Here is a 19,126-nt window from a genome sequence, read left to right on the forward strand (position 1 = left end):
TGGACAGTAAGGAGTGAGACACAGGAGGTGACCACAGGTGGACAGAGGGGGCTCAGCAGGTGTCCATCATTACAGCCAAGCTGACTGGACAGGACGACTTCTATCTGAAAGAACACAAAAATGGGACGTATCACACAGCTGGGAGTTGGCAGGTATTCTGACATTCTGGACTATTAAGTGGCCAGTTCTGAGTTCTTTATTTTATTTATTATTAGACTGCTGTCTTTATCCAAGGCGACTTACAACATTTGAGATACAGCTGGTGACATTTCTTTTGTTTTTCCCAATTGGAGCACAGCCTGGTGCTGAGTACTGAGTACTGAGCCTGAATTGTTGGCTGGGATGGACGAGGTTTGTTTGTATTAACTGCAACATGATGATCACTAATTTTAATTCTTTTTATTGTTTGTTACCCTCACCCCACACCCACACCACTCTATTTACCTCCTCTGGTGGTTCTGTTCCAAGTTTCTTACATGTTCCTCAACACTAGAATCCCTTAAGCCTACAAAAAAACTTGTAATCTGGGGCCACCTTACATTCCTTTGCACCTCTCCATCAGCATCTTTTGTGTTGTAAATTCGTTGATCAGCACGAGCAGCAAGCAGCCTGCTATCTCATCACCCCACTGATGGAGCTGAAGTTCTCCCAGCTCCAGTCTCTTATCCGGGTGTGAGGTGACTGGAGCTGTAGAGGGTAAATAATATCTCGTTAGCTTGAACTCATGCATTTCATGTGTGTCTTGTGTCTACAACGCTCTGTGTAAGTGTAGGATGACAGGAAATGCTGAGCATTGTTCTTTAGAATAAAATCTATATATATATTTATCTAATCCCTCCCATTGTTTCCACCCTCCAATCCCACTTATCCTTCATATTCTTTATTATCCCAAAGTTATAAATAAGTAAAAAACAAAACACCAAAATCAGAGCACAAATTGTAAATAATAATCTTCATCACATTTACAAAGTACATTATTTATGCACCACACTTCTTTAAACTGTGCTAAATTATTTGTAGACTTATAAAAATTAAAATCCACTAATATCCTACTTTCACACACTTTTCTATAAAACACAATAACATCTTCTATCCCACTCCCAGTAATTTTGTTTTTACGGGTCTTCCATATTGACAGTTTTGCCTGCCTGATAATAAAATTAATTAATTTCATATTTTCTCTTGTTTGTCATGTAATTCTCAACCCAAACACAAACACCGTGCTATTATACGGGACCCCCAGCCCTTCTACTATTCTTTCAATTACACTAAAGAGGGTCTTGAGTCTCTCATAGTACATAAAAGCATGATAAACAGTTTCCCGCAGACCACAAAAAGGACAGCAATCAGAAACCCCCGGACATATAATCGATAAGAAGGAGTTCACCGCTAGTATTCCATGCACCAACCTCCACTGCAGGTCTCCCACCCTACTGGCCAATGGCGGCTTGTACAACGACCTCCAGGCGGGGTTCAGTCCTTGAGGGGCTCCGAGTTTGTCTCTCCACGGTGTGTCGTGTCTTCGTGTCCTCAGCTGTTCCATGTTGTTCACCTTCACGCACATTCTGTAGAGCTGCTTCCCTGGCACCGTAGGCAGAGATAACGCCTCAAGAGAACGTAAGGCTAAAACTGGAGATACAGTAAGCGTTGGAAAAGGCGTTTCGTCAATTGGTTTCAGTCGTGAGGTGAACATTCTGTGCAGGAGTGTCATGGATTCCCTGTCCAGTGATGATCGTATCTTACACAGAAACTTCTCCATGAGGCGTACTGAGTGCACTCCTGTCTCCTCTGCTACCACCTGTGCACTTTTCCAAGTGTAATTTTCCCAGTCAATTATGTCCTTTATTGTGGTTATTCTATGTATTATGAAATGATGAATAAAGTTTTCAGAAAGTCCTGTAGCAGTGCCAACAGCAGGATTGTAGAGCAGCGGTTCATCAAGGACCCAAAAAGAGGAAAGGTCATCACAGTCCTTTTTTATCGACAGCAGTTGCCACGCTGCTAGAAGGTTTTTATAAAACTCTGGCACATGTAAAGTCCTGATCTTATCAAAATGGCAGAGCAGTAAACTTTTACCAAGTCCCATATGCCTGGCCTGTTTAAAGAAAAGTACGGCCAAGTTCATCCACTGGCTCTGCTCAACAGGGTACAGCAGTTTCTGAATAGTCTGAAGGCGGAAAGCAGCAATCCTGCTGGTAATGTCAATAAGTCCTTGTCCGCCTTCATCCAACGGCAAGAATACAACGCCCTTCCGTATCCAATGGGTGCTATTCCAAAAGAAATCCATTATTGCTTCTTGTATCTGCTGAACAAGCACAGGTGGAGGTTGCAGACAAATACATTTGTGCCACAGGCTGGAGGTCACCAGGTTATTAATTACCAGCATCCGTCCTCTATAAGATGTAAGCTTATATAAGATATAAGCTGTAACCTTGTCCAACAGACCCTCCCAGTTCTTTTGGATGTAGTGGTCATCTCCAAGATGGACTCCCAAGTACAGGAAACCCCCAGTGGTCCACTGCAGACCCCCTTCCAGTCGAGGAGGACTACATCCTGTCCAGTTCCCAATCAGCACTGCACTGCTTTTATTCCAGTTAATTTTGGCCGATGACGCTTTACTGTAATTCCGCAGACAGTCAGTTAGTTTGTCCAAATCCTGTTGGCCTGAGATGACAACTGCGAGATTATCAGCATAAGCCGTGACTTTCATAGGGTCCATGTTGCAGTTGGGGATGGTGAGACCAGTCAGCACCTTCCTCAGGTGCACCAGGAAAGGCTCCAACGACAGAGCATACAACATACCGGACAAAGAGCAGCCCTGTCTGACTCCTCTTCTGACGCTGAAAGGTGCGCACAAACCACCATTGACCTTGATTATACCAGAAATGTCACTGTAAAGTAATCGAATATAATTAATAAAAGACTCCCCAAACCCAAAAGCCTTCATGGTATTCCATAAAAAAGAGTGACTGACCCTATCAAAAGCTTTTTCCTGGTCGAGAAATATAAGACCAGTCCGAAAACCAAACAGTTTTGCAGCAGCTAAAATGTCCCGAATTAAAAAAATGTTATTAAAAATGGACCTGCCAGCCACGCAGTAATTCTGATCAGGATTCACCAGTCTCCCTAAAACTTGGACCATCCTATTGGCTAAGGCTTTAGAGAGAATTTTATAGTCTGCGCATAAAAGAGACACTGGCCGCCAGTTCTTAATGAGACACAAGTCTCCCTTCTTCAGCAGCAGCGTGATCACAGCTCTACGGCAGCTTTGAGGTAACAAACCATTTTTGAAACTCCACCGAAACACTTCTAGCAAGTCCAGACCAATGACATCCCAGAACTCTTTATAAAACTCCACTGGAATGCCATCGATTCCCGGGACCTTCCCTGTGTTTAGCTGTCCCAGGGCTTTGGTGAGTTCTGCGAAGGTTACTTCACTATTTAGATCTGCCACGTCTGCGTTGGGAAGTTGCGGTAAGTCCTGCAAAAAGGCCTGTTGGTCTTCACTGCCACCATCTCCATCTGCCGCAAACAAAAGTTCATAAAATTCGCGGACCACCTGCCGTATCTCACTGGGCTCTTGTGTCTCTCTGCCATCAGGTGTTCTTATACAATGTAAGAGTTTACTCTGCGAGTTTTTTTTTTTCTAAACCAAAAAAGTACTGCGTTGGTGCATCCATCTCAGTCAACCGCTGAAAGCGGGCCCTCACTAAAGCCCCCTGAGCCCTGGTCTCAAGCAGGTGGGCCAACCCCAGTTTAGCAGTAGTCAGGCTCGCCTGCAGCTGCTCATTTGGACCCTTCTCTAGTTGTTGTTGAACTTCAGCTATTTGATTTTCCAGAGCTGCCATTTCTGACCGCAATACTTGGGTGACATTTCTGGTATACTCCTGACACAAAGCCCAGATGTGACTCTTCCCAACCTCCCACCACTGTTGTAAGCTGGTGAACTCCTTCTTCATAGCCTTCCAACCTCCCCAGAAATGAACAAATAACTCTTTAAAGTTCTGATCTTTGAGGAGAAGTGTGTTAAAATGCCAGTATGGACTACGGGGTCTGTACACATTAAAAATAAGTGAACAACACACCAGACTGTGTTCGGAGAAGCCAGTAGGCACAATAGAGCACACCTTAAATAACCCTAACAGGTGCTTAAAACTGTAAAAATGATCGAGTCTCGCCATTGAGATCATGTTTCCACTCGTCCTCCCCCATGTGTATTGCCGACAAGTCTCATTTTTTGACCTCCATACATCTTCCAGCCCAAAGTCCTTAATTATTTTTCCCAGAGCTCGTGCTGAGCGAGGGTGCGGTTCCAGTCCATTGTTTCTATCCATCCTTGAGTCAAGTGTACAATTAAAATCCCCTCCTAACACCACCACTTCCTCAGGGTCACACTTTGATAAAAGATCTCTTAACTTGGTAAAGAAGTGGAGCCTCTCCTCACCCTCATTCGGGGTGTACACGTTAATGAAAGTGACAACGCTGCCTTGAAGTTTTACTGTCACTTTCAAGAGTCTCCCTTTCACCAACTCATCAGTCCTGCAGACTTCTACTTGAAGCCCACCAAGAAATAAAATGGCCACTCCAGCACTAACATTTGTCCCATTGCTAAAGAAAATGTCCCCTTTCCAATCCCTGCTCCACTCCCACTGATTTTGCTCATCAATGTGAGTTTCTTGTAGAAAGGTGACATTCAAACCCTTTTGTCTTATAAAATCAAACAGTGCGACCCTCTTATCAGGACTTCTCCCCCCATTAATATTTAGGGTTCCTATGTGTACACTTGTCATGATACCTGAATATATAGATGAACACACAATGAAACACAGGGACCACCACAAATACTGTGGAGTGGATGTAACAGGGGGCTTAGCCATTAGGTGGTGTTTAAATTAGACTGTTTCCTCAGTTTGCTGGTTAAATTCTTGAGCCTCACGAGCTCTTTAACGTCAAACATCGCGGAGGCTGCTTTGTCCCGCCGCAACCCGCAAACAGACGATATAAAGAGCTCAATGTCTGGGAAAAACTCAGCCACGTCCACCCCCTTTTTACTGGCGGTGTTCACCAAAAACTCTTTTACACTTTGAGCGCTGTAACCCCCCCTGGCTTTTAATTCTGGGGGCTCCAAGGCAGCAGACCCATCAGAGATATTACCGTCATCGGTCTCTTCCCTGACATTCCCCGCAATTGAACCGTCATCAGCCGTCTCCGAGAAGACGGGAACATCCTCCTGACAAGGACCATAGGCGGGATCCTCTCCAATGACCCCCGAGCCCTGACTTAAAACAAGTTTCTTACGTGCCCGCTCTTCTCTTTCACCTTGCCTCTTTTGAGCAGGACGTTTAAATTCACTTTTTTCCTCAGGCTGATTGCTGCCTCCCTCGTCCATGTCTATGTCTTCCCACACACTTTCTGCTGCTGCTGTTGTTTGACCTACAGTCTCACTACCGCCTTCATTCGGCTCATCTCTGGGAGGCACCTGATCCTCCAGCCCTTCAGATCTAAGGGTAGTTATGTTCTTAACACCCTGCGCCTCCGCGACATCAGCCACTACCTGACGACCTTCCACTTCCTGCCCCTCTTTTTCTTTGTCTGCATGGTCAGTTTTCTTGTGCCCATGTTGTTTCTCAGGACACTGTTTAATTAAATGGGCTTCACTCCCGCACCCAAAACATTTCATTTCGTTCGAAGTGACAAAAATCACATAATCGAAACCTTCCACTCTAAACTTCATAGCCACATTTAATTCATCATCCATTCTGTTTAAAACCATATAAACTTGTCTCCTAAAAGACAAGACATGTTTTAAATCCGGCGATTTACAGCCTAAAGGAATATATCGAATTTTTGAAACTAAACGTCCATGCCGCTCCAACTCTTTTGCTAAAGTTTCGTTCTTGAGAAATGGCGGCGCATTCGAAATCGTCACTCTGCGTGACGGGACGGCTAAAGGGGAAACCTGTACAAAGGAGCCATTTATAACAACCCCTTTCTCAACCACAATGGGAACTAAATCTTCAGAGCTCAAAAAAACAACGATAGACCCGCTCATTCGTGAAGCCGACTTGATATTTTCACATCCTACCACTTCGCCTACCGCCAAAACCCCCGCCTCCAAAGGGACAAACTCCTCCGATAAAAGTTTAATCCCTTGGCGGTGGCTCAGATGCTCAAGATTCACAGCCATTGTGGCTGCCATGGCCTAAGCCACTCAGTACAAAACAAGTTTTATCAGTTTACACCAAAGAAAGATAGAAATAAGAAAGTAGAATATCAGAAGAAAAAAAGAAAAACCACACTCACCGCACCGCGTCCACCAAGAGGCACACTCGCAAACACGCAAAACAACCACCCAGCATGCACAGCGACAGCAAAACAGGAAGGAGATAGATAGATAGATAGATAGATAGATAGATAGATAGATAGATAGATAGATAGATAGATAGATAGATAGATAGATAGATAGATAGATAGATAGATAGATAGATAGATAGAAGGCACTATATGATAGATAGATAGATAGATAGATAGATAGATAGATAGATAGATAGATAGATAGATAGATAGATAGATAGATAGATAGATAGATAGATAGATAGATAGATAGATAGATAGATAGATAGATAGATAGATGTCTCCCACCCTACTGGCCAATGGCGGCTTGTACAACGACCTCCAGGCGGGGTTCAGTCCTTGAGGAGCTCCGAGTTTGACTCTCCAAGGTGTGTCATGTCTTCGTGTCCTTAGCTGTTCCTGGTTGTTCACCTTCACGCAGATCCTATAGAGCTGCTTCCCTGGCACCGTAGGCAGAGATAACGCCTCAAGAGACTGTAATGCTAAAACATCGGTCTCACCGTCCCTCAGTTCAACAGCTGGAGATACAGTAAGTGTTGGAAAAGGTGTTTCATCATTTGGTTTCAATCGTGAGGTGAACATTCTGTGCAGGAGTGTCATGGATTCCCTGTCCAGTGATGATTGTATCCGACACAGAAACTTCTCCATGAGGCGCACTGAGTGCACTCCTGTCTCCTTTGCTACCACCTGTGCACTTTTCCAAGTGTAATTTTTCCAGTCAATTATGTCCTTTATTGTGGTTATTCTATGTATTATGAAATGATGAATAAAGTTTTCAGAAAGTCCTGTAGCAGTGCCAACAGCAGGATTGTAGAACAGCGGTTCATTAAGGACCCAAAAAGAGGAAAGGTCATCACAGTCCTTTTTGATCGACAGCAGTTGCCACGCTGCTAGAAGGCTTTTATAAAACTCTGGCACATGTAAAGTCCCGATCTTATCAAAATGGCAGAGCAGTAAACTTTTACCAAGTCCCATATGCCTGGCCTGTTTAAAGAAAAGTACGGCCAAGTTCATCCACTGGCTCTGCTCAACAGGGTACAGCAGTTTCTGAATGGTCTGAAGGCGGAAAGCAGCAATCCTGCTGGTAATGTCAATAAGTCCTTGTCCGCCTTCATCCAACGGCAAGAATACAACGCCCTTCCGTATCCAATGGGTACCATTCCAAAAGAAATCCATGATCGCTTCTTGTATCTGCTGAACAAGCACAGGTGGAGGTTGCAGACAAATACATTTGTGCCACAGGCTGGAGGTCACCAGGTTATTAATTACCAGCATCCGTCCTCTATAAGATAACTGAGGGAGTATCCACTTCCACTTAGCGAGCCGAGCTGTAACCTTGTCCAACAGACCCTCCCAGTTCTTTTGGATGTAGTGGTCATCTCCGAGATGGACTCCCAAGTACAGGAAACCCCCAGTGGTCCACTGCAGACCCCCTTCCAGTCGAGGAGGACTACATTCTGTCCAGTTCCCAACCAGCACTGCACTGCTTTTATTCCAGTTAATTTTGGCCGATGACGCTTTACTGTAATTCCGCAGACAGTCAGTTAGTTCGTTCAAATCCTTCTGGTCTTTGATGACAACTGCGAGATCATCAGCATAAGCCGTGACTTTCACAGGGTCCATGTTGCAGTTGGGGATGGTGAGACCAGTCAGCACCTTCCTCAGGTGCACCATGAAAGGCTCCAACGCCAGAGCATACAACATACCAGACAAAGAGCAGCCCTGTCTGACTCCTCTTCTGACGCTGAAAGGTGCGCACAAACCACCATTGACCTTGATTATACCAGAAATGTCACTGTAAAGTAATCGAATACAATTAATAAAAGACTCCCCAAACCCAAAAGCCTTCATGGTATTCCATAAAAAAGAGTGACTGACCCTATCAAAAGCTTTTTCCTGGTCAAGAAATATAAGACCAGTCCGAAAACCAAACAGCTTTGCAGCAGCTAAAATGTCCCGAATTAAAAAAATGTTATTAAAAATGGACCTGCCAGCCACGCAGTAATTCTGATCAGGATGCACCAGTCTCCCTAAAACTTGGACCATCCTGTTGGCTAAGGCTTTAGAGAGAATTTTATAGTCTGCGCATAAGAGAGACACTGGCCGCCAGTTCTTAATGAGACACAAGTCTCCCTTCTTCGGCAGCAGCGTGATCACAGCTCTACGGCAGCTTTGAGGTAACAAACCAGTTTTAAAACTCCACCGAAACACTTCCAACAAGTCCAGACCAATGACATCCCAGAACTCTTTGTAAAATTCCACTGGAATGCCATCGATTCCCGGGACCTTCCCTGTGTTCAGCTGTCCCAGGGCTTTGGTGAGTTCTGCGAAGGTCACCTCACTATTTAAATCTGCCACGTCTGCGTTGGGAAGTTGCGGTAAGTCCTGCAAAAAGGCCTGTTGATCTTCATTGCCACCATCTCCATCTGCCGCAAACAAAAGTTCATAAAATTCACGGACCACCTGCCGTATCTCACTGGGCTCCTGTGTCTCTCTGCCATCAGGTGTTCTTATACAATGTAAGAGCTTACTCTGTGAGTTTTTTTTCTCTAAACCAAAAAAGTACTGCGTTGGTGCATCCATCTCAGTCAACCGCTGAAAGCGGGCCCTCACTAAAGCCCCCTGAGCCCTGGTCTCAAGCAGGTGGGCCAACCCCAGTTTAGCAGTAGTCAGGCTCGCCTGCAGCTGCTCATTTGGACCCTTCTCTAGTTGTTGTTGAACTTCAGCTATTTGATTTTCCAGAGCTGCCATTTCTGACCGCAATACTTGGGTGACATTTCTGGTATACTCCTGACACAAAGCCCGGATGTGACTCTTCCCAACCTCCCACCACTGTTGTAAGCTGGTGAACTCCTTCTTCATAGCCTTCCAACCTCCCCAGAAATGAACAAACAACTCTTTAAAGTTCTGATCTTTGAGGAGGAGTGTGTTAAAATGCCAGTATGGACTACGGGGTCTGTACACGTTAAAAAGAAGTGAACAACACACCAGACTGTGATCGGAGAAGCCATTAGGTACAATAGAGCACACTTTAAATAACCCTAACAGGTGCTTAAAACTGTAAAAATGATCGAGTCTCGCCATTGAGATCGTGTTTCCACTCGTCCTCCCCCACGTGTATTGCCGACAGGCCCCATTTTTTGACCTCCATACATCTTCCAGCCCAAAGTCCTTAATTATTTTTCCCAGAGCTCGCGCTGAGCGAGGGTGCGGTTCCAGTCCATTGTTTCTATCCATCCTTGAGTCAAGTGTACAATTAAAATCCCCTCCTAACACCACCACTTCCTCAGGGTCACACTTAGATAACAGATCTCTTAACTTGGTAAAGAACTGCAGCCTCTCCTCACCCTCATTCGGGGCGTACACGTTAATGAAAGTGACAACGCTGCCTTGAAGTTTTACTGTCACTTTCAGGAGTCTCCCTTTCACCAACTCATCAGTCCTGCAGACTTCTACTTGCAGCCCACCAAGAAATAAAATGGCCACTCCAGCACTAACATTTGTCCCATTGCTAAAGAAAATGTCCCCTTTCCAATCCCTGCTCCACTCCCACTGATTTTGCTCATCAATGTGGGTTTCTTGTAGAAAGGTGACATTCAAACCTTTTTGTCTTATAAAATCAAACAGTGCGACCCTCTTATCAGGACTTCTCCCCCCATTAATATTTAGGGTTCCTATGTGTACACTTGTCATGATACCTGAATATAAAGATGAACACACAATGAAACACAGGGACCACCACAAATACTGTAGAGTGGATTTAACAGGGGGCTTAGCCATTAGGAGGTGTTTAAATTAGACTGTTTCCTCAGTTTACTTGTTAAATTCTTGAGCCTCACGAGCTCTTTAACATCAAACATCGCGGAGGCTGCTTTGTCCCGCCGCAACCCGCGGACAGACGATATAAAGAGCTTAATGTCTGGGAAAAACTCAGCCACGTCCACCCCCTTTTTACCGGCGGTGTTCACCAAAAACTCTTTTACACTTTGAGCGCTGTAACCCCCCCTGGCTTTTAATTCTGGGGGCTCCAAGGCAGCAGACCCATCAGAGATATTACCGTCATCGGTCTCTTCCCCGACATTCCCCGCAATTGAACCGTCATCGGCCGTCTCCGCGAAGACGGGAACATCCTCCTGACAAGGACCATAGGCGGGATCCTCACCAATGACCCCCGAGCCCTGACTTAAAACAAGTTTCTTACATGCCCGCTCTTCTCTTTCACCTTGCCTCTTTTGAGCAGGACGTTTAAATTCACCTTTTTCTTCAGGCTCGTTGCTGATTCCCTCGTCCATATCTATGTCACCCCACACACTTTCTGCTGCTGCTGCTGTCTGACCTACAGTCTCACTACTGCCTTCATTCGGCTCATCCCTGGGAGGCACCTGATCCTCTTGCCCCTCAGATCTTGAGGTATTTCCATTCTTAACACCCCGCGCCTCTACAAGCGCCTCCGCGCCATCAGCCACTACTGGACGATCTTCCACTTCCTGCCCCTCTTTTTCTGTAACTGCATGGTCAGTTTTCTTGTGTCCATGTTGTCTCTCAGGACACTGTTTGATTAAATGGGCTTCACTCCCGCACCCAAAACATCTCATTTCATTCGAAGTGACAAAAATTACATAATCAAAACCGTCCACTCTGAACTTCATTGCCACGTTTAAGTCATCGTCCATTCTATTTAAAACCATATAAACTTGTCTCCTAAAAGACAAGACATGTTTTAAATCCGGCGATTTACAGCCTAAAGGGATATAACGAATTTTAGACACCAAACGTCCATGCCGCTCCAACTCTTTTGCTATGGTTTCATTCTTGAGAAAGGGCGGCGCATTCAAATTCGTCACTCTACGGGACGGGACGGCTAAAGGGGAAACCTGTACAAAGGAGCCATTTATAACAACCCCTTTCTCAACCACTATGGGAACTAAATCCTCAGAGCTCAGGAAAGCAACGATAGACCCGCTCATTCGTGAAGCCGACTTGATATTCTCACATCCTATCACTTCGCCTATCGCCAACACCCCCGCCTCTAAAGGAACAAACTCCTCGGATAAAAGTTTAATCCCATGGCGGCGGCTCAGATGCTCAAGATTCGCAGCCATGGCGGCCGCCGTGGCCTAAGCCACTCAGTACAAAACAAGTTTTATCAGTTTACACCAAAGAAAGATAGAAGAAAGAAAAGAGAATATCAGAAGAAAAAAGAAAACCCAAACTCACCGCACCGCGTCCACCAACAGGTACACTCGCACACACTCGAAACAACCACCCAGCATGCACAGCAACAGCGAAACAGGAAGGAGATAGATAGATAGATAGATAGATAGATAGATAGATAGATAGATAGATAGATAGATAGATAGATAGATAGATAGATGGCACTATAAGTAAGATAGATAGATAGATAGATAGATAGATAGATAGATAGATAGATAGATAGATAGATAGATAGATAGATAGATAGATAGATAGATAGAAGGCACTATATGATAGATAGATAGATAGATAGATAGATAGATAGATAGATAGATAGATAGATAGATAGATAGATAGATAGATAGATAGATAGATAGAAGGCACTATAAGATAGATAGATAGATAGATAGATAGATAGATAGATAGATAGATAGATAGATAGATAGATAGATAGATAGATAGATAGAAGGCACTATATGATAGATAGATAGATAGATAGATAGATAGATAGATAGATAGATAGATAGAAAGATAGATAGATAGATAGATAGATAGATAGATAGATAGATAGATAGATAGATAGATAGAGTGAAAGGCATTATATAATAGATATCTATCTATCTATAAGAAAACTGAGGTCACCAGCAGTGAGGCCTTTAGTGGACTGAGGTCAGCTGGTCAGCGGCACCGGTCAGCATGTGACGAGTGAGTGTCAGAAGTGTCACATGTCAGTCCTGTCCACCCTGTCCATTATGTCACTGATCACACAGTCAGTCCAGTCTTTGTCGCAATAGACAGACAGACTGTCCTCATCGTCTAGGTGGTCTGACATCAGGAGAGCCCACCATGACAGACACTCGAGTGTCACACTCTCCGATGTCCAGCAGTGACCGGCGTGTCTAACAGGAATCTGTGGATGGGGTCCTGCAAATCAGTCAAAGCCCCTCCATGTGCTGAGTCCTCAGTTACAGACACAAATCCAAGGTGGTCCCTCCGCTGTCATCGGCTTTGACAAGTCTGTCTGGACCCTCGAGTGCAGGACACTGTCAGCCTCATGTCCTTCACATTCCTGTCCAGTGTCCACATGTCACTTTGAATGACTTGTCACCAGTCAGTGTGGCAGGAAGGCAGAAGATCCTGTCAGGTATATAGCGCCTTACCTTATAAGGACAGCGGTGGTCTCAAGGTCGAAGTGCATTTCAGTGAAGACGGCGCAGTCATTGAGCCCTTGTGCTGTGTGTCCTTCTGTCTGTTTGTCTGTCCTCACTCGTCTCTCTTCTTCTTCACAGGATGGACTCTTGTGGTCTCACCTCGGCCTGCTGCTCAGCTCTCTCCTCGGTCCTCTCGTCTCCAAACTCACGGCTGACTGAACTGAAATTGAACAACAACAAGCTGGGAGATTCAGGGGCTCGTCAGCTGAGTGAGGGTCTCAGGAGTGACAACTGTAAATTAAAGACACTGAAGTGAGTAAAGAGGGGGAGGGGTGGGGGTGTGAATGTGTTATTGATGGGCGGGCTGATCACATGATATAGTGCCTTTCACATCTATCTATCTATCTATCTATCTATCTATCTATCTATCTATCTATCTATCTATCTATCTATCTATCTATCTATCTATCTATCTATCTATCTATCTATCTATCTATCTATCTATCTATCTATCTATCTATCCTTTTGGCTCTTGATTGGTGTGGTCTGCGGTGGACGTGTCTGTGGTTTCGGCCGTCGACGGCTGGTACGTGTTGTGAGTATCTTTCTTTCTCTTTCTCTTTTTCTTTTCCTTTTTTTGTTTGTTTGTTTTAGTTTTACGAATACTTTTCTGTTTTTTAAAGAGGACTCTGTTTCAGCTTTGCCGCTATGGCGGCGTCTAAAGCTATACGAGATGACTTATCTCCACACAGTTTTTCTAACCTTTCCAGAAGGCACGCTGTAAGGTTGCTTGTTGATCTGGTGGTCTCGGTGGAGGCCTGCGTTATGGAGGTCGGTAGGGTGGTTGGGTGTAAGAATGTCCGGTCGGCCTCACGTATGAATTAAGCGGTGGTGATTTTCCTGGATGATGAAGCGCTGGTGCCCCGACTGGTCGAGCAGGGTGTTGTACTTAATGGCACGCTGATCTCGGTGTTGCCGCTGTCGACTCCTGCCCGTAAGGTTATTATTTCTAATGTGCCTCCATTCTTGAGTAATGAAATCTTGCAGCGTGAACTGCGCAGGTATGGTGAAGTGATGTCTCCGATTAGCATGATTCCACTGGGCTGCAGATCCCCTGATTTAAAGCATGTCATGTCTTTTCGGCGACAGCTTTATATGATTTTAAATAACGCGAATGATGAACTTAACGTGGCCTTAAAGTTCTGAGTGGAGGGTGTGGATTACGTGGTGTTTGTGAGTTCTGAATCGATGAAATGTTTCAATTGTGGTAGAGCAGGCCATAAAACGATTGAATGTAAAAGAGAGAATGTTTATTTAAGTGATGAAGAAAGTAGAGAGAGTGAGCCAGAGACTGAAGAGGAGGAGGAGTTTGAAGAAGATGAGCTGACTGATAGTGAGAGTGAATTAGATGAGAAGGAAACTGAGGAGCAAATGGAGCCTGCTGACAAAGATAATGCTGCACTAGACTCTAAATAAGAGCATGACAATAATAATGAAGGTGTGCTGGCCGAGGCTGGTGATACACCTGTAGATGAGCCCAGTGTCCCTGGTGAAGGAGCCTCCGTCCTTAAAGAAGGGCGCACAGCTGAGACTGAGGAGGCCTCCACTGGTCAGGCTGCAGAGGTCTGCGGTGATAAGAATGTCCCCCTGCTTCAGGATGAAGGGAGCTGTAATGATACAGCAGGAGATGATCGTCTCCAAGTGGTGCAGCTCTGCCCACCAATAGTGAGACTAACTCAGACATGGCCATTGTTGATATTAATGGGGGCAATCTTGAGTTGGGCCTGGGCACTAAACAAATAGCAAGCAGCAGCAACGAAATAAAAGTTACAAAGAGAGCAGGAGTGAGTGAGGCAGCCATGATGGATGTGAGTGTGGAGACAAGTGGGTGTAAGGAGACATCACAAATAACCACTAGGAAAAGAAAAGAAGCAGTGGAGTCCAGCACGGGTGCAAAGAAGATTTTAATGTTGGACAATCTGTCCAAAAAACAAATTGTGCCTGTTAATAAGAAGGATATTGCGGATAGTGGCGAAGGTGTGGAGGGTGAAAGAGAGACTGATTCTGACATTTCTGGTAACACCTTCTCAGTGTTTGGTTTGGAGCCTAAAGGAGGATACAGTACGAAGAGCATCAGGAAGTTCTTGATATATTTAGAGGGAAAGAGGGGTGTTCAAGTACAAGACTATTTTCTGGACCTCGATCTCTTTTTGAGCTCAGCAAGAAACATAAAGCGCAATGCAGCTAACTTAGGGTTGGACCAAAAGGAGACCACCAGGTTGAAAAACGTAATGAGCAGAGTGCGCAAGATTCTTCACAATAAGTCCTGATGGATGGTCAAGTCAAGAAAGTGAATCTCTTGGTTTTCTGGTGTGTTGTTTGTTTCTTTTGTGGTGTAACTATGGCTGAGTTACATGTGGGTACCCTAAATGTGAATGGCTGTCGAGGCAATTTGAAGAGGAACTTGGTCTGTGAGCACTTAGATGTGGGGTTCCTACAAGAGACCCACTCAGATCTGGAGAGTCAGGCCGCCTGGGTGCAGGACTGGGGAGGGACGGGCTTTTTCAGTCATGGCACCAGTGTGAGGGCGGGGGTGGCAGTGCTGATTAGTAAAAATCACAAAGGTGACTGAGGTTATGGCTGGCAGACTGTTAGTTGTGCAGGCAGAGGATGGCCCCCACTCGTTGGTTTTTATTAATGTTTATGCCCCCAATAACGGCACTGCCAGGGTGGATTTTTTTGAATTATTATGGGGGATTTTGGATGAATTTACTAATAATGAGATCGTCGTGCTGGGAGGGGATTTTAATTGTACAGAGAACTGGTTTCTGGATAGAAATGGGGCCGAGCCGCACTTGGGGTCAGTCCGTATACTTAAGGAAATCGTCGAGGCCTACGACTTGGTGGATGTGTGGCGCTCTCACTTTCCAGCTGACAAACAGTTCACGTGGCTCAAAGGGAGCAGAGGGCACCTCTCGATGGCCCGTTTGGATCGCTTTTACAGTCCTAAACACCACCTCAATTTATTAACTAACACTCTCATCACTCCTGTCGCTTTTTCCGATCACTCTCTGGTTTCTGTTACTTTTCTCCTCCCATCTCCACAAAAATATAAATCATACTGGCACTTCAACACCACTCTAATTCAGGACAGTCACTTTGTGGAATGTTTTAATTTTTTTTGGGAGCAGTGGAGATCCACAAAGCTGCGTTTTGGATCCCTGAGACAGTGGTGGGACGTGTCCAAGGTGCAGATTCGACAATTTTGTCAGCAATACACTGAACACGTCACCAAGGCCTGCATTTTAAAAATGAAGACACTGGAGGAGGAGATCACTGAGTTACATCAGACTCTGTTAAATGGCTACTCTGAGGATCTGCTGCACACCCTGACCACGAAGAAAACAACACTACAGGATTTACTGGAGCTTCGAGCTCACGGAGCTTTAATACGTTCTCGTTTTCAACAACTTTGCCATCTAGATGCACCTACAAAATTTTTCTTTGCTTTGGAAAAAAAGGAGGCCCAAGGTAAAGTTATCCATGTTCTCCAAACAGATACTGGGGAAGAGTTGAGAGAGCCGGAGGACAGTAAACAGTTCTGGCCGTTATTGGGCATGGATTTTTTTGAGGTTGTACAGGACAGTTTACAAGCAGGGGAGCTTCTGGTCAGTTGTCGGAGAGCTGTCGTCACGTTGCTCCCTAAGAAAGGCAACCTCTCCTTTCTGAAGAACTGGCGGCCCGTGAGCTTACTGTGCACGGATTATAAAATCATTTCAAAAGGGTTAGCGACGAGGCTGAGAAATGTGATAGGCAGCATCATCAACCCCTACCAGTCCTACTGCGTACCGGACAGACAAATTCATGACAACATGTTTGTGCTGAGGGACGTCATATCTGCATCGAAAGCTTTCAACCTCGATGTTGGCGTTCTTTCTTTAGACCAAGAAAAGGCTTTTGATCGGGTCGATCACAAATATTTATTCGCAACTCTAAGAGTATTTGGCTTTGGTTTACCTTTTGTAAAATACATCAAATTGTTGTATTCCAACATTTTTGGAGTCTTAAAAATCAATGGGGTGTTAAGCCGGCCATTCGCTGTGACCAGGGGGATTTGTCAGGGGTGTCCTTTGTTGAGGATGTTATATGCCATCTCCATTGAATCTTTTCTTAGACAGCTTGAGAAACACCTGCAGGGATTTACAATTCCATTGTGTAAAAATCTAACTTTTAAATTTCTGGCCTATGCAGATGACGTTGTGATGTTTGTGAATTCTGATGAAGACGTCTCTCCTGTATGTAAATGTTTAGCACTTGTTGAGGGAGCGTCTTCTGCTAAAGTTAACTGGGAGAAGGGGAATGTGTATTTATCAGGGGACTGGGCACATCGTCCTCCGCCAGTCTTACCATCAGGGCTGGGCTGGAATAAGAAAGCTTTCCGTTACCTCGGGGTTGTGCTGGGTGGTGAGGACATTGAAAAAGACAACTGGGAGGGCTGTTTACAACAGATTGAGTTACGATTGAAGAAATGGCAGTGGATTGCGCCTAAGGTCTCTTTTAGAGGAAGAGTTCTTGTTATCAATAATCTCGTTGCCTCCATGCTGTGGCACAGACTGATGAGTGTTGACCCGCCATCAGGACTCTTACACTCCATACAGAAATTATTAGTTAACTTTTTTTGGAATGGAGTGCACTGGCTGAAGAAAGGACTCGCATATGAACGCTATTGGTTTTGTGTATGCACTACATTGAGTCCTTGTCAGTCTTCTACCTGTTTTATGTGTGTGTACTATGCCGGCTTTGTGAAAGTAACATGCTGGATTTATATGTGCACTATATCGGTTTTGCGTATGAAACATACTGGTTTGCGAACGCACACTATTGGAATGTTGTGTATGAACTATATCGGTTCTGCGTGCGAACTATATTGGTTGTTCACGTGATCTTCAGTGGAAATGGGCGGGGCAAGAAACAGGAACTCAGGGGCCGGTAGTGTCATGGAGCGCGTAGAGAAGCTGACAGGAGACAGATCTGGGTTTACTTTAAACAGCGCCGTATTTTTTTCCACACGATAGGTTTGGGAAAGGACTTGGTGGTAATTATTACTATTTAATAGAATCTGCCATTGAGTGTGTAATGAACACAAAGCTGAAGTTAAGTATGTATTTGGTCGTCTTTTTATTCACTTCCAGCTACATATTCGCTTGCAACCTGCGAATGTACTTTTTCACACAGCTTTTGCCAACTAGTTACTTATTCTAAAGGCAAAATATTCTACATTTACGACTGACGCCTTTATCCAGTATAACATTTAGTTACTACTGGTTACATTTCTTATGCCCAGCGATCCCGCACCGTGCCGCCTAGACAGGTGAAGTGACATGCTCATGGTCACACAGTGTCACTATCAGGACTTGAACTGACAAATGTAGGGTTTAGAGGACAAAGCCCTAACCACAATGCCCCACTGCCTTGCACATCTGCAACGTGTATATTATTTGACATGATATGATCGTGTCCATTCTTTGAAAAGCTAAATGTTCCATATTTAGGACCAGTATATGTGAGTTACATCATATTGAGCCACCTTACCTTTCACAGTTTTGTGACAAGGCATATGCGTTTTTTAAGATGTAGCCGAGTTTTGCCCTGCCAGGTACGAGTACCTGCGTATTTCCACTCCAATATCTGCTAAATAGGATTTACTGTGCTATTTAATGGGCACTGTAAAGTGTTAAATCACGTTCGGCCACCTTAATTTTCACAGTTTTGTGACAAGACAGATTCCTTTGTTTAAATTAAAGTTGTGTTTAACATTTTTGACCTGTGCAGAACCAAAATGTGGAATATTTATTTTTTCAAATAATTGATCAGTTTGTAATGATTCTGATTAATGTACACGCTGTAGAATATTTTGCCATGCTGTTAAAATAGAATAAGAAGCTGGTGTGCAAAAGCTGTATGAATAAGTAGCTGACTGCAAGCACATACTGGATGTAGCTAGGATTGAATAAAAAGCCAGCAGAATGTGCACCTAACGTCAGCCCCGTGAATATTTCAGAATTACGGGAAAATACTGTTAAAAATAATAACCACCAAGCCCTTTCAGAAACATACAGTGACATGCAAAAGTATTCAATCACTTTAAAAGTCATCCTCATTTTCTGTATGACAAAAGATTTTTCCACGTTTATTCATTCATTCTTTTTAATGTGAACTCTTGTGCTGTAACAATACATTTCCAAAGTCTAAATAAACCATTTTCTGTAGATATTTAACTGAAGAAGAAAAACTCCAAAGTTGGTGTTTGCATTAAGTATTCAAGCCCAACACATTCATACTTTGTCAAGAACCCTTTTGCTGCCATAACAGCCTTCGTTCTTTTGTAAGTAGGCCCCAGTTCTGCACACTGCTCAGGAGTGATTCTG

The 19,126-nt window shown here is 44.4% G+C and overlaps 2 protein-coding genes across 5 annotated transcripts in view; both read left to right on the plus strand.

Moving 5' to 3' along the window:
- LOC114643553 (protein NLRC5-like) overlaps window positions 1-19,126 on the plus strand; it is a 5,922,889-nt gene that overhangs the window by 4,868,236 nt on the left and 1,035,527 nt on the right. The window contains exon 31 of the mRNA XM_051925772.1: window positions 12,837-13,010. Within this exon, the coding sequence (XP_051781732.1) occupies window positions 12,837-13,010 (174 nt within the window). The remainder of the gene's footprint in view (window positions 1-12,836; window positions 13,011-19,126) is intronic.
- Window positions 1-19,126, plus strand: part of LOC114643557 (NACHT, LRR and PYD domains-containing protein 3-like) — a 1,908,976-nt gene that overhangs the window by 736,415 nt on the left and 1,153,435 nt on the right. The window lies entirely within an intron of this gene.

Source organism: Erpetoichthys calabaricus, chromosome 4, assembly GCF_900747795.2.
Source record: "Erpetoichthys calabaricus chromosome 4, fErpCal1.3, whole genome shotgun sequence".
Classification (NCBI taxonomy): Eukaryota; Metazoa; Chordata; class Cladistia; order Polypteriformes; family Polypteridae; genus Erpetoichthys; species Erpetoichthys calabaricus.